General features: G+C 47.0%; 1 protein-coding gene across 3 annotated transcripts in view; it reads left to right on the forward strand.

The window, feature by feature from the left end:
• The window catches only part of LINGO1 (leucine rich repeat and Ig domain containing 1), a 386,153-nt gene extending 372,891 nt beyond the window's left edge, over positions 1-13,262 (forward strand). For all 3 annotated transcript variants that reach the window (XM_087704005.1, XM_087704004.1, XM_087704003.1), the window contains one exon: positions 10,972-13,262. In XM_087704005.1, the coding sequence (XP_087560131.1) occupies positions 10,984-12,828 (1,845 nt within the window). In that variant the 5' untranslated portion in view covers positions 10,972-10,983 and the 3' untranslated portion in view covers positions 12,829-13,262. The remainder of the gene's footprint in view (positions 1-10,971) is intronic.
• Positions 13,263-15,108: the final 1,846 nt, after the last annotated feature.

Raw genomic sequence — 15,108 nt, forward strand, 5'->3', positions numbered from 1 at the left:
CACCCACCATAGCCACACCCACCCACCCAGTCATTAGGGCAGAGAACCAGTTGTTAATGTTGGGGCTCCCACCGATACCCTAATTAACTCATGATCAACCTTGAAGAAGATACGCGTGGCATGTGCTCCCAAACAATGCTGCCGAGGTGCTCCCCAACTCCTGCCCATGGCAACTCGAGAGCAGGTCATGAATGCTTTACGAGTTGACAGTTCAATGATTTGAATCCCGCCACTGTAAGGAACTGGTTTAATCACCCTTTTTTCCAGTCCACCAAATGACCTGTTTTGAAACACCAGTGAAATAATTGTTCTTCGTGGTTGTAGAAGAAGACAGCCATATGGAGAGAGGAATCTTCGCTTTTTGGTACCCGATATCAGCATGTTGAGTTCTTATTTGCATTTTGCATCTTTTTTTTTAATGTGAAAGGCATTTATTTTCAGTTCTTACCTACTTCAGCAATAGGCAACTGGTGCCCTCAAGATATTCTGGACTTCCGTCCCCAGAGGCACTAATTCGGCCAAGGATCAGGGATAATGGACTCATAATTCAAAGTATATAGAGAGCCCACCTAGGCTAGGGCTGTTTCTTAATCAACTAGCCTATGACATTTTTGAATCCAGATTGCTTTACTTCTGGTATATTTATTAAATATTTATTACGGTTCCAGCAGAAGATTGCCGAAGTAATTAAGAAACCACATACACACAAACACACGCAGTGAGGCACACACATTCAAATGGAGCTTGTGTAGTTGGGCGGAATTGATCCACAGAATAATTCAATTCAGCAAGAGTTTGTAAGAAGTAACGATTAGACACAGGGGGGGAAAGGAAAGGAATCGGTGTACCATATTGTTAGAGGATGTAAAAAGCATGCCTACTCTCCTTCAATCACAAGTAATCAAGTACCTACAAACACACACACACACACACACACACAGAGGCAGAGACACAGAGAGAAAGACAGAGAGAGGGAGAGACAGAGAGAGAAAAGAGAGAGAGAAAAGAGAGAGAAAGAGAGACAGAGGGGGAACAGAGAGAGAAAGAGAGAGGGAGACACACACACACACACAGAGAGAGAGAGAGAGAGAGAGAGAGAGAGAGAGAGAGAGAGAGAGAAAGACAGAGGGGGCAGAGACAGAAAAAGAGAGAGGGGGATAGAGAGAGGGAGGGAGGGAGGGAGAAACAGAGAGAGACAGAGAGAGGAGGAGGAGAGAGAGAAAGAGGGAGAGAGAGAGAAAGAAAGAGAAAGAGAAAGAGAGGGGGAGGCTGAGAGAGAGGGGGAGAGAGAGAAAGAGAGGGGGAGAGAGACAGAGAGAGGGAGGGAGGGAGAGAGGGAGAGAGAAAAGAAACAGAAAGGCAGAGAGAGAGGGGGACAGAGAGAGAAATACAGAGGGGGCAGAGACAGAGAAAGAGAGAGGGGGAGAGAGGGAGAGAGGAAGAGAGAGAGAGAGGAAGAGGGAGGGAGAGAGAGAGAAAGACAGATGGGGAGAGAGAGAGAAAGAGAGGATGAGAGAGACAGAGAGAGGGAGGGAGAGAGGGAGAGAGAAAAGAAACATAGAAAGACAGAGAGAGAGAAAGACAGATGGGGAGAGAGAGAGAAAGAGAGGATGAGAGAGACAGAGAGAGGGAGGGAGAGAGGGAGAGAGAAAAGAAACAGAAAGACAGAGAGAGAGGGGGACAGAGAGAGAAAGACAGAGGGGACAGACACAGAGAAAGAGAGGGGAGAGAGGGAGGGAGAGACAGAGAGAGAGGAGGAGAGAGAGAAAGAGGGAGAGAGAGAGAAAAAGAAAGAGAGAAAGACAGAGAGGGAGAGAGAGAGAAAGAGAGGGTGAGAGAGACAGAGAGAGAGAGGGAGGGAGAGAGAAAAGAAACATAGAAAGACAGAGAGAGAAAGACAGACGGGGGAAGGAGGGAGAGGGAGAGAGCATGCGTTGGAGAACATCTCCACTGTCAATCTGCTCCAATCCTCCTGGGTTCTTGGAAGATCAATCTGGTGCCGCTGATTGCTTTAGACTTCTCTCCAGGGTTACAAAGGGAGCCGAATCTGGCAGTTGCCAGGCTAAGGGAAGACCCATTGAAAGCACAGTGGGTTCAAATAACACCCCCCCCCCCTCCCAAGCACATTAGCCTTTGGATCTGTGGCGCCTGCCCTCTGACCTTAGCGCACCGTTTCTTCCTTGGGTTAAAACAAATGCACAGTCTGTGTAAAGTCAAGGTGGTATGAAGCCGAGTACCAGAACTCTAAAATGTATTTCTGCAAATGCGTTCGGGGGCCCTAATGGCATAGTGGGGAGCCATAATTTGAGAAAAGGAGAGGGAGGGGGGAAGGAAGGAGAGAAGGAAGGAAGGAGAAAAATGTGGAAGGAAGAAGGAAGGAGAGAAAAGAAAGGGGAAGGAAAGAAGAAAGGAAGGAGGAAGGAAGGAAGGATGAAAGGAGGAGAGAAAAAGGTAGGGAAGAGAGAAAAGAAAGGGGGGAGGAAGGAGAGAAAATGTGGAAGGAGAAAGGAGAGAAAAGGGGGAAGGAAGGAAATATGAAAGGAAGGTGAGAAAAGGAGGAAGTAAGGAAAGAAAAGAAGGGGAAAGAAGGAAGGAAGGAGGGAAGGAAGGAAGGAGAAAAAATGTGGAAGGAAGAAGGAAAGAGAGAAAAGAATGGGGAAGGAAAGAAGAAAGGAAGGAGGAAAGAAGGAAGGAGAAAAACGTGGAAGGAAGAAGGAAGGAGAGAAAAGAATGGGGAAGGAAAGAAGAAAGGAAGGAAGGAAATATGGAAGGATGAAGGAAGGAGAGAAAAGGAGGCAGGGAAGAGAGAAAAGAAGGAGGGGGAGGAAGGAGAGAAAATGTGGAAGGAAGGAGAAAGGAGAGAAAAGGGGGAAGGAAGGAAATATGAAAGGAAGAAGGTGAGAAAAGAAGGAGGAAGGAAGGAAAGAAAAGAAGGGGAAGGAAAGAAGGAAGGAAGGAAGGAAGGAAGGAAAGAAAAGAAGGGAGAAATGACTCCTGAACTTCTTCATCAGTGCCTGGTCCATTTAGTGGACATTCCATACTGAAAACCAGCTTTAACTGGGATTCCTCCTGAGATCCTTTCGATGTGGGTCTGTTGAAAATGGCTTAATTCCGTAAGCACGTTAAGCCGGTGTGTCCTCACAGCCTGCAAATAAATGGTGTGTGGAAAGCAGAGGCTTAAATGTTTTTTCTATTGAAATAAAAGCCTTTTTTTTTCCTCTTTTTGTTTTGCTGCTTTGCAGATAACTAGAGGAATCCTTAGCCCCGAGCCGAAGGTCTCTCGGAGCAGCAGAGACGGATATTAAATATTTATTTGTAAACCTGGAGTCTTTATCTCCAAAACAGAGCTATGTTCAATCAAATTTAATTTAGACAGGATAACCACGAGCATCTGGACCACAAAGTTCAGACCTCGGGGCCGTTATTGGTATTCCAAAATGGAGATGCAGACATTAATTTTCAGTTTTGCCATCAACCATGGCCAGGGCACCTGTGGGGATGAAGATGCACCCTTCTGGGAAGCTTGACTGGTTCATAACAATATGCAGTAAAATGTAATTTCTCCAGCAAAGCTCGCAGACGGATCTTTAAGTAGCGTCAGAACCATTCCCGTATTGTTTAATAACCGGTGTTAAGATTGCTTCCAGTGTGGGGTCCTCGGAGTCTGGTGGCAACTCCAACGGCTCGTGTTGGGCCACAACAATTACCCAAGTAGGTAACATCATGATCACACTGATGATGTGACCTACTTGGGTAATGAAACGTCTAATGACTTGATTATCAATAGGAGAAGGTACTTGTAGCTCAGGGTGGGACTGGGGGTCCTTGGTGCTCTCTGAGCGTGGTTTTCTTGGGGGACGTTTCATTACCCAAACTGATGGTGTTACCTAGCTGGTTAATGAAACATCTGATGATTATCTAGTTGGGTAATGAAACATCTGCAAAAAAACAATCAACCTCAGAGAGCACCAAGGACCTCCTTCCAACCCCGTACTACAAATATTCTCCTCTCTTGCTACCTATTTCCATACCTTGAAAGTGTGCCACCACTTATTTGGGCTTACAAGTGTTTATGTGCATACGTGCATCAGTTAGAAACAATTATTTGTATTCACTTGACGTGTGGGTCTTTGGATGGCCATCGTGACGATGGCTTGTGGGAGAAGGCTGGTGTTCAGACCTTGTTTTCCTTCCTTCTCTTGCCTTAAGGGAAGAGTCTTTAAGTTACATCTATCTATTTTTCATTTGCTTCCTGTCCAAGGTCAGAAAACATGAGTGCATGGGTGGTTTATTACCCAATTTTAGCCTTGAAATCTGCAGTCAGAGGCCCCATGAGCTTGAGGAGAGGATTTTGGCTCAGCCTAGAAATAAAAACGATATTTTCGCAGAGATGCAGTACCTGTGCATGACAAGCCCTCAGTTAGAGGAGTTCCTTCTAAAGCGAGCCATATGCTTGCTGTCTAGCTAAGTCCACCATGAGCTGTCTTTATCACATTGTTTTGGAATGGACCTCCAAAGGGATTCTTGGAGAACTTAGAGATTGGCCGTTTATCAAGTCGGATGATGGGTTCAGCCGGCCCTTTTCTGATCATCGCAGCTTTTCACAATGTCAGTCCTACTTGGAAGCCCTTCAAAGCCAGTATTTCAGGTCTGAATCTGTCCCAGCCTGCCTTGGTCACCTCCATTACTTGTACAACCTGCCCAGTGGTGAAATTTAATATTTTTTTACTACTGGTTCTGTGGGTGTGGCTTGATGGACGTGGCAGGGGAAGGATATTGTAAAATCCCCAATTCCTCCCCATTCCAGGGGAAGGATACTGTAAAATCTCCATTCCCTCCCCACTTCAGGGGAAGGATATTGCAAAATCCCCATTTCCTCCCCACTCCAGAGGAAGGATACTGCAAAATCTCCATTCCCTCTTCACTCCAGGGGAAGGATACTGCAAAATCTCCATTCCCTCTTCATTCCAGGGGAAGGATATTGCAAAATCTCCATTCCCTCTTCACTCCAGGGGAAGGATACTGCAAAATCTCCATTCCCTCCCCACTCCAGGGGAAGGATATTGCAAAATCTCCATTCGCTCATCACTCCAAGGGAAGGATACTGCAAAATCCCCATTCCCTCCCCACTCTGGGGCTATCCAAACTACTCAGAATTTCCACTACTGGTTCTCCAGAACCTGTCAGAACCCGCTGAATTTCACCCCTGAACCTGCCTCTTCAGGACACCACATTTTGTAAACGATCCTCGTTCTTTATCGTCAACATCTCGTTATCTTAAATGTATTGAGATGTTGCTTTTGCGCATTGCCAGATAAACGAAGCCCAGGATAATAAAAGGAAATGAGATAGTGGCCCTCCGTCTCCCATCCAAGGGCTTTCTGAGGATAAATATATTCAAATATATTAATGACACTGAACTTATCAGGGAAGAGCAGTACCAACAATAAAGCATCTGGAAGACATGAAGACCAGGCAGAAAGAAATGAATCTGTTCAGCTTTGGGAAATTAAGATTAAGACGGAAAGAGAGGAAGGGAACGGCTTCTGCATATTGAAGAGAAGACAGGAAAGAAATGATTTGCCTCTATCCCAAGGAGAGATGAAAGTCATCTGGGTTATCACATCAAAGTAGGCAGGTTATATAATCCATTGATGTACTAGTTGGGACCGTGACAATTTGCACATATGGATTTTCTGTTGTGCTTTTCCCCTAAAAAAAGAGGTCCATAAAGTTGTCCTTTAGACTCTCCAGGTCTACTCAGAGCATGGAGGCGCAGAGCCGAGGTGACGCAGTGGTTAAATGCAGCACTGCAGGCTACTTCAGCTGACTGCAGTACTGCAGTTCGGCTGTTCAAATCTCACCGGCTCAAGGTTGACTCAGCCTTCCATCCTTCCGAGGTGGGTAAAATGAGGACCCGGATTGTTGTTGGGGGCGATATGCTGACTCTGTAAACCGCTTAGAGAGGGCTGAAAGCCCTATGAAGCGGTATATAAGTCTAACTGCTATTGCTATCTATTTATCTATCTATCTATCTATCTATCTATATATCTCTGTCTGTCTATCTATCTATCTGATTGTTGGGGGCGATATGCTGACTCTGTAAACCGCTTAGAGAGGGCTGAAAGCCCTATGAAGCAGTATATGTCTAACTGCTATTGCTATTGCTATGGAGCTTGGATCCAAATGGAATGTTTAATGTTTAATAAATTTATATGCCGCCCAATCCCGAAGGACTCCGGGCGGCTTGCATAAAAACAATTTAAAAGTGTACTAAAAATTAAAAAAAGGAAAAGGAAGACAAGGCAAGTTAAAAGACACATCATGCGCTCAACCTTAGTGGCGCTGGACCTCATTCATGAGGTCAACAGCCCCAGGCCTGCCGGAAAAGCCAGGTCTTAATAGACTTTCGGAAGGCCGCGAGAGTGGGGAGGGTCCGGATCTCTGGGGGTAGATCGTTCCATAGGGCCAGGGCAGTGACAGAGAAGGCCCTTCCCCGAGGAGCCGCCAGACAACATTGTCTAGTCGACGGCACCCGGAGAAGGCCCATCCTGTGAGATCTTATCGGACGCTGGGAGGTATATGGCAGAAGACGGTCTCATAGATATCCAGGTCCTAAGCCTGGATGCATTCAACAATCTCCCCATCCTCATGTAGGTATATCAAGAAAAGATGTTGATGATAGGATAAGAAGATTGGCTACCACTCGTCCTGGGGCTGCTTGAACGAACACCAATTTTGGTGGGGAGAGGTCAATAGGACATTTGGTGGAGTTAAGCTGGTAGAATCATTCTTTGATGGTATCTTCTGATGCAAGTTAGATCTTGGGTTAGCTAGGAAAACTGGGGTGGGGAGAAGGACTCTCCTCCAATTAGGAGTAGTTGTGCTTTTTTCCTTCTTTCTCTGTGTGTAAATCAGAACCAGGCTTCCTCTGATGATCTGATTATCAAATGAAATGAAGTCCACTCTGGGAATTCACCATCCTGTTGCATGAATCATGTAAAAGTGTCGGTCTTGTTATGTCAAGGGATCACACGTACGCTCTTCCTCTTCCTGTGGTGGAAGATTAGCTCTCCATCAAGAAGCTGTGCCATGAAACATTTCACTCCAACATCCGTTGAAGTTCTCTTCACTATAATGAGCTTCTGAGTTTCATCTCAATGAGACCCCTTAGACTTCTTGATGACTCGATTTTGCTGGGCCAGTAATGTTTCTACTTCCTCTCTTCCTTTCTTTCGGTCCCTCTCTCAACAACACAGAGACTAGAGTAGATGGGAATCCTGAGGAACATAACAAAGATGATTCTTAGCAAGAGAACCCCATAAATGCTATAAGGGTGTGTGGAAATGTGCACACACACACACACACCAAAAAAACAACAGATCACAATTGCTGCTCCCTTCCACTTGCCAGGCTGTAAAATATTCCACAGTAGCATCTACTACACAGTTCTGATTCAGAATCATTAGGAAGTTTATTAACTTGTCGGAGGCTGTGTTCCTTCCCCCACCTTCGTCTCTCTCCTAAGAGGAAAATGCCTGTTCCTTCTCCTCTCCATTTTTTTTTCTTTGCACTTGCAAAAACAACATCCCCTTATCAGCGAGATGACAGGTCTAAATGAGTATAACAAGAGGAAAAAGATGTTTGTGGAACCATGGGGTTTTTTTTCCACCCCTTCTCTGATTCTTTGGATATGTTGGTTGGTTGGTTGGTTAGTTTATTCGACTTGTATGCTGCCCTATTCCTGGAGGGACTCAGGGCGGCTGACAAACCAGAAGGGAAGGGTCACAATACAAAAAGTAAAAAGACAAAAACAAAACAACAATACAAAACAGTTTAAAAAGTCACAACACGCACAACAATTCAAGTAGGGGTGGAACTCAGGAGCCCCAGGCCTGCTGGGACAGCCAGGTCTTAACGGCTTTACGGAAAGCCTGAAGGGTGGCGAAGGTCCGAATCTCCATGGGGAGATCATTCCAGAGGGCCAGAGCAGCCACAGAGAAGGCCCTGGTTGACAGCCGGCATTGGCCTGCAGATGGAATTCGGAGGAGGCCTAATCTGTGGGATCTGATGGGTCTATGGGAGGTAATTGGCAGAAGGCGGTCTCTCAAGTACCCAGGTTCAATACCTTGTAGGGCTTTATAAGTGACGACTAGCACCTTGAAGCGTATCTGGAGACCGATAGGCAGCCAGTGCAGCTCGCGGAGGATAGATGTAACGTGGGTGTACCGAGGCGCACCCACAATCGCTCGCGCGGCTGCATTCTGGACAAGCTGAAGTCTCCAAACACTCTTCAAGGGCTGCCCCATGTAGAGCGCATTGCAGTAGTCCAGTATATGTAAGGGAGATAAGAAGCGGTGGCAATCCAAAGGTTATGTGAGGGAATTAAAACCCAGTAAGATATCAGCTGAGAGGGAAGTTATTGATATGCTTATCATTTGGGATAACTTATCAAGTTATCATTTGCGTGGGTGTTGGATAGCTCCATTACTACTCGGTGGAGAAGAGAGTAGGTGCCTTTACGTGGTTTAATAACAGCAACGATCTTATGGATGGATGGGTGAATCCAGCCGGTCACTGCTTATATTCTTACATTCCTTAAACAGTGGTGGGATTCAGCCGACTCGCAACTATTCAGGAGAACCGGTTGTTAATTTTCTAAGCAGTTCAGAGAACTGATTGTTGGAAGAAATCTCCTTTTGGTTTTTCCCCACTTTACAGGGCTAATCCTGTAAGGAAGGCAGGAAGGAGACATTCTGGTGTTGTTTCTAGCCTAATCTTCTTTGCCTTGCTTACAGAAACTGCCTCTCCGGTTAACCCTTATGACATTGTAACAGCTAAGGCGAAGCGCCCATTGACCTGAGTGACGTTGAGTTGGCCATGCCCACATGGTCACATGACCACCGAGCCACACCCACCCAGCTGGTCATTAGGGCAGAGAGCCGGTTGTTAAATTATTTGAATCCCACCACTGTTTAAGACGACTATGATCATGTCGTGTGTTGACATTTTACTCCGCAGAATCGCCAACTCAGAGTTTTCTCCGTTAACGTCAGAGTTGGTACTTTGGGATTGTCAGGATCGGCTCTCCTGCAGAAATTGAAGCAGGGACTGTACATCTCTGTCTAACGGAGAGAAGATATTCCACACAGACACCAGGAAAGCAATGTCCATAGTCAAGAGCCATAAATAGCATTCGGCGGTCTCCATCCTGCCAAACCTTGAACAGGAAACGTGCCACTTCCACTCGTCTCCGGCCTCCATAAAAAGGAATAGCCACCGTGAATGCTGAGCATGTACATCACGATGGAGATAAACGCGGCTCCTGGGGCCGCAGATCAGAATTGGGACAATAGGCAATATCAACACAATGCAATCCTTTGTAACAGCTTGAGCGACATAAAACATGGAGGCCCCAGAAGTCGTAGGGCATCACGTGATAACATCCCTCTGATAAGGCGAAGGCACTCTTGTATGATGCCTTGACAAAGCCATCACTTCTGCCAGATAATTTGATATACCAGACACAACAGGATCCCTGAACAGGGGTTTTCAGAGAATATAAGCAGCCTCTCAACCTCGTGTTATTTAGCGTATGATGAGAACATGACAAAGAGTGGTAAACCAACACACACACACACACACACAATCCACACAATTATTGTCAGGTCCGCAAGTCATCTTTTCTCTTGGACTTCAGGCCTTCAGCACTTCCTACTATTCATTTTCTATTGTGGGGGGAATGGGAGGGGGGATTATATGGAGTTGGGTGATATGTAGCCATAATGACATTCTGTCTAGAAAGCCAAGGTCATCCTATGTCTCTGCACCTGGCCGGAACTGGATGTGTGGAAGCTGATGGCGTGGCAGTGGGAGATTGGACCATGTGATGGACTTGTGGGTGTGGGGGGCAAGATCTTGAACTTTCAACTGGGTGGGGGAAACTGGGAAGCTTTCAGATTCGGGTTTTCCCAGATGTGCCAACATGGCTCTCTTCATAAATTGGAACTTTGAGGAATCCTTTGCCTGGGGCTCTGATTTAATTTTGGATGCTATTTGGAACCCTGACAATTCTATCCAGAACTTCTATGGGGCTACGGCTGTGGCCCCCTAATTGGATGTCCAGTTCAGCTATCCTCTGCTGTTGCTTCATGCAGATCTAAAGAACCAGAGAACTTCATGTCGTGGGCAGTCATGCACAATAGGTTTAACAGTTTGTATATCTGCACCACAATCACCACAAGGGGAATCTTTCCATCACCACTGATATAAAACAGAGGCACCTCTTCCAAAAGTTACATCTAATTCTGTCCAGATAGCACAAGGCAGATTAAAAGTAGGTGGTTTGGTAGAGGGCTCACGAGTGGTCAGGCCTCAATAAGGTAACTTGAACCAGTCCTCTTTCCAGACATCCAGGGAAACTGGGTAGAATTGCTGTGTTATGACCCTGCTCTCCAAAACACAACAAACCCTCTGATGTGAACTCAAAATATTCCTTCATTAAGAGTGCCAGCTCCCACAACTTCTAAACAACAGAATAATAACAGAGTTATTAACAGAGGGATCTTGGAGGTCATCTAGTCCAACCCACTGCCCAAGTAGGAGACCCTACACCATTCCTGACAGATGACAGTCCAGCCTCTTCTTGAAAGCCTCCAGGGATGAAGCTCCCACAACCTCTGAAGGCAACTTCCGTTCCATGGGTTGATGGCTCTCATTGACAGAAAATTCCCCCTTATTTCTAGGTTGAATCTCTCCTTGATCCATTTCCATCCATTATTTCTTGTCTGGCTTGTCTGAAATAGTACAGGTTCTCCTGCTTGAGCAGGGGGTTGGGATAGAAGACCTCCAAGGTCCCTTCCAGCTCTGTTTTGATTGATTGGTTGTATACGTTATGAGCAAGCTATGAAAGTTGGACGCCCCTGGTTACTCACCCTTCGTTTCGTTTTTTCTCTCCTGTCTCCTCTGCAGGTAAAAGATAGGATGGTGGCGGGGAAGTGGAGTATGTATTGCCCAATCTTGGCCTGTTGGCAGCCGATTCTCATCTTGATGTTGGGATCCATCCTCTCAGGCTCTGCCACGGGTTGCCCACCCCGCTGTGACTGCTCGGCCCAGGAACGCTCGGTGACTTGCCACCGGAAGCGATACATGACCGTTCCTGAGGGCATCCCCACCGAGACCAAACTTTTGGATTTGGGGAAAAACCGCATCAAGACTCTCAACCAGGATGAGTTTGTCAATTTTCCTCACTTGGAGGAGTTGGAGTTGAACGAGAACATCATCAGCGGCATTGAGCCAGGGGCTTTCAATAACCTCTTCCACCTCAGGACTCTGGGTCTCAGGAGCAACCGGCTCAAACTTATCCCCCTCGGAGTGTTTACGGGACTCAGCAACCTCACCAAGTTGGACATTAGTGAGAACAAAATTGTGATCCTTCTGGATTATATGTTCCAGGACTTGTACAACCTCAAGTCTTTGGAGGTTGGGGACAATGACCTTGTCTATATTTCCCACCGGGCTTTCAGTGGGCTCAACAGCTTAGAACATCTGACCTTGGAGAAATGCAACTTGACCTCCATCCCTACGGAAGCCCTCTCTCACTTGCATGGCTTAATTGTGCTACAGCTGCGCCACCTGAACATCAACGCCATCAGGGATTATTCTTTTAAGAGGCTGTATCGACTCAAGATCCTGGAGATTTCACACTGGCCCTATCTAGACACCATGACATCCAACTGCCTGTACGGACTCAACCTGACATCTCTGTCCATCACCCACTGCAACCTGACATCCATACCTTACGTCTCCTTGAGGCACCTGGTCTATCTCAGGTTTCTGAACCTGTCCTACAACCCCATTACCAGCATCGAAGGCTCCATGCTTCACGACCTACTCAGGCTTCAGGAGATACAGCTGGTCGGGGGTCAACTCTCGGTGGTGGAACCATACGCTTTCCGGGGCCTGAACTACTTGCGGATCTTGAATGTTTCAGGGAATCTCCTGAACACACTGGAAGAATCAGCCTTCCACTCTGTGGGGAATCTGGAAACCCTTATCATAGATAACAATCCTTTGGCCTGCGACTGCCGACTTCTCTGGATCTTCCGACGTCGCTGGAGGCTGAACTTCAACAAACGTCAACCCACCTGTGCGACTCCCGAATTTGTCCAGGGGAAACAGTTCAAGGATTTTTCAGAGGCGCTCCTGCCAAACTACTTCATTTGTCGCCGGTCGCGGATACGGGACCGCAAACCCCAGCAGATCTTTGTGGACGAGGGCCACACCGTGCAGTTCATCTGCCGTGCAGATGGAGACCCACCTCCGGTCATCATGTGGCTGTCGCCAAGGAAGCACCTCATCTCGACCAAAACCAATGGGCGGCTCACCGTCTTCCCCGATGGCACTCTGGAGGTGCGCTACGCCCAGATTCAGGATAACGGCACCTACCTATGCATCGCCAGCAACGCAGGAGGCAATGACACCATGCTGGCGCACCTGCACGTCCGCAGTTATTCCCCCGACTGGCCCCACCAACCCAATAAGACCTTCGCTTTCATCTCCAACCAGCCGAATGAGAGTGATGCCAACAGCACGCGTGCCACCGTGCCTTTCCCCTTCGACATCAAGACCCTCATCATTGCCACCACCATGGGCTTCATCTCCTTCTTGGGAGTCGTGCTCTTCTGCCTGGTGCTTCTCTTCCTTTGGAGCAGAGGCAAAGGGAACACCAAGCACAATATTGAAATCGAGTACGTCCCACGGAAATCCGATGCGGGCATCAGTTCCGCTGCTGACGCGCCGCGCAAGTTCAACATGAAAATGATCTGAGGATGAAGAACAGAGACGGCACTACTAAGGACGGGCAGTGTTTTGTTTTTTTTATCAAACGATGATGACGGTGACTGCAAACAGTCAACACAGATGCCAACCTCCTTTCTCTCCACTCAGCTCTCCCAGCCCCTCCTTCTCTCCCCACAATCCCGCATCACTTCCTCCTTCTCCTCCTCCTCCTCCTCCTCCTCCTTTGTGAAAATGTTCTGCTGACGTCTCCAGAATCTTCCCTTGTTTGTAGGACATAACTCTGATGGACTCCTGTGTTCGATCTTAAAAGACAGCAGCAAACTGAAAAAAACAAAACAAAACAGCAAACCATAAAAAGTTACATACTTCCTCTGTAACTTTTGATTTCAATAATTAAGGATTTTTATGAAAACTTGAAATAATAAAAAAAAACCTATTTCCTATAGCTAATTGGAATGCAACATCTTGACTTTTTGATATGTGCACTTCCTTTTCTTTTGGTCCTTCCTTTCAAACCTGGATCAAACCTGGTTTGTGATACAGTTGAGATAGAAAGAAGGATTACCTGCTGATAACTAAGGAACCTCAAGGGGATGTGATATATATGTGTGTGTGTATATATATAAGGGGATGTAATTTATTAGTGTTCTGTTTCTCTTGAACTATTGGGTTTTGATTTGGGTTTGTTGAATTGATTGGTTTGCTTAAGGCACAGTATGGGTTATCCAAGAAGAAAGGACGATATGTCCATATTGAATACCTGGAACCCATTGCGTTCCAGATGTTGCAATGGAATCCCAACTTCTTCACCCAATATAGCAGGAGACGTTGGGAGCTGCATATATGGGCCTTCTCCAATATCAGTGGGCAAATTTCTTGGGGTGATGCTGTAGGAAACAGAAACCTTTGGTTTGTATGATGCTAGGTTCAGCAATATGTGAAGACCCAGAGGTCCTTGTTATTCTGAATGGAGCTACTCCTTCCTTGTCAAGGAATTCTTCATCCCAATGGAGATCACCTTAAAGGTATCTCTATTCCATCAGGCCCATTGGTGGGTTGCTTATCCCGTTCCAACTGGTTCGGTTGGAACGGGGCCGGCGGCGTCCTCGTGCACGCGCGCAGTTCATGCATGCGTCTTAGCGCCTGCGTGATGCTCCAGCTGCTCGCGGAGAATCGCGCAGGTGCTGTATGTGCCATGTGCCTGCGTGGAAGCGCAGAAGCCTTCAAAGACCGGTAAGGAGCGCGGGCGGGCGGGTGGGCCCTTCGACGTTCCTGGAAGTTACTCACCGACCAACCTGTCCATGGGGACCGCTGCGAACCGGTTGAAACCCACCCCTGATCAGGCCAGATTAAATTCTGTAGGGGGTAATGGCGCCATGGTGGTGGTAGAACACCTGCTTTGCGTGGTCAAAGCCCCAGTTTTGATCCTCCCATTAAAAGGACCGGGTGACAAGGGATGTGATATAGCTCCATAGTTTGAGTCTGAACAGACAGCAATGAAATAAATGAATGGATGATCTGACCTGCAGTAGACAAGCTACTTTTAGGCCTTCATGATCTCTGCTATGGACCTTGGAGAGTTTTTCAGGTGATAGCATCATGCCAAAGACCCTGATTTCAAGAACGCTGCACTTGCCGTGTTCCCATCTGGTGAGAGAGTATTTGGACCTCCAGATGTTCCTCTTAACAGTTCCCACCTAACATAATCAATGGGGTGGGAGACTGGCAGCTTGGGCAATGTTTGGAGGACTAACCTCTCTAGTTATATCCTACAGCCAAGAATAACTTTGGGATCCTATATGACTCTGTGAAGTCTTCGGTATTCTCTGAGGTTGGTCGTTTTCTCACAAGACCTTTCATAACCCACCTAGATAACATCATCAATGCTAAAAATGGAGTGGTGTTTGCTCAGAGCAAACCTCACTCTTTAGTAGTCCTGATGAGGTTACCGTTTCCCTGAAAATAAGACCTCCCCAGATGAGCGCGTGCGCTAAAATAAGCCTTCCCCTGAATATAAGGCCTCTCCTAAAATATTTAAATGCATGCGCAGACATTGTCCCCGCCATTTCCTGGGGGGAAGGGGGGAACATGCCCCACACACACCTGCCATCCATGCGGAACAGCCTCACAGAGGCCCCTCCCAAAAATCTTAGCTCCCACGCCCCTTCTCTTAGTGGCGGCCGCAAAAAGAACCGCAGGCCCAGCGAACACTGGGGCAAGCAAGAGTGTGCCAGAAACAGAGACAGAACTTCCGGCCCTCTCTGGATCAGCTGATCCCCCTGGCCAAAGTTAAGGGGCCTCCTCCAC

The sequence above is a fragment of the Thamnophis sirtalis genome, unplaced genomic scaffold, assembly GCF_051295495.1.
Source record: "Thamnophis sirtalis isolate CommonGarterSnake01/CBP01778 unplaced genomic scaffold, rThaSir2_p1.2 scaffold_2, whole genome shotgun sequence".
Lineage (NCBI taxonomy): Eukaryota > Metazoa > Chordata > Lepidosauria > Squamata > Natricidae > Thamnophis > Thamnophis sirtalis.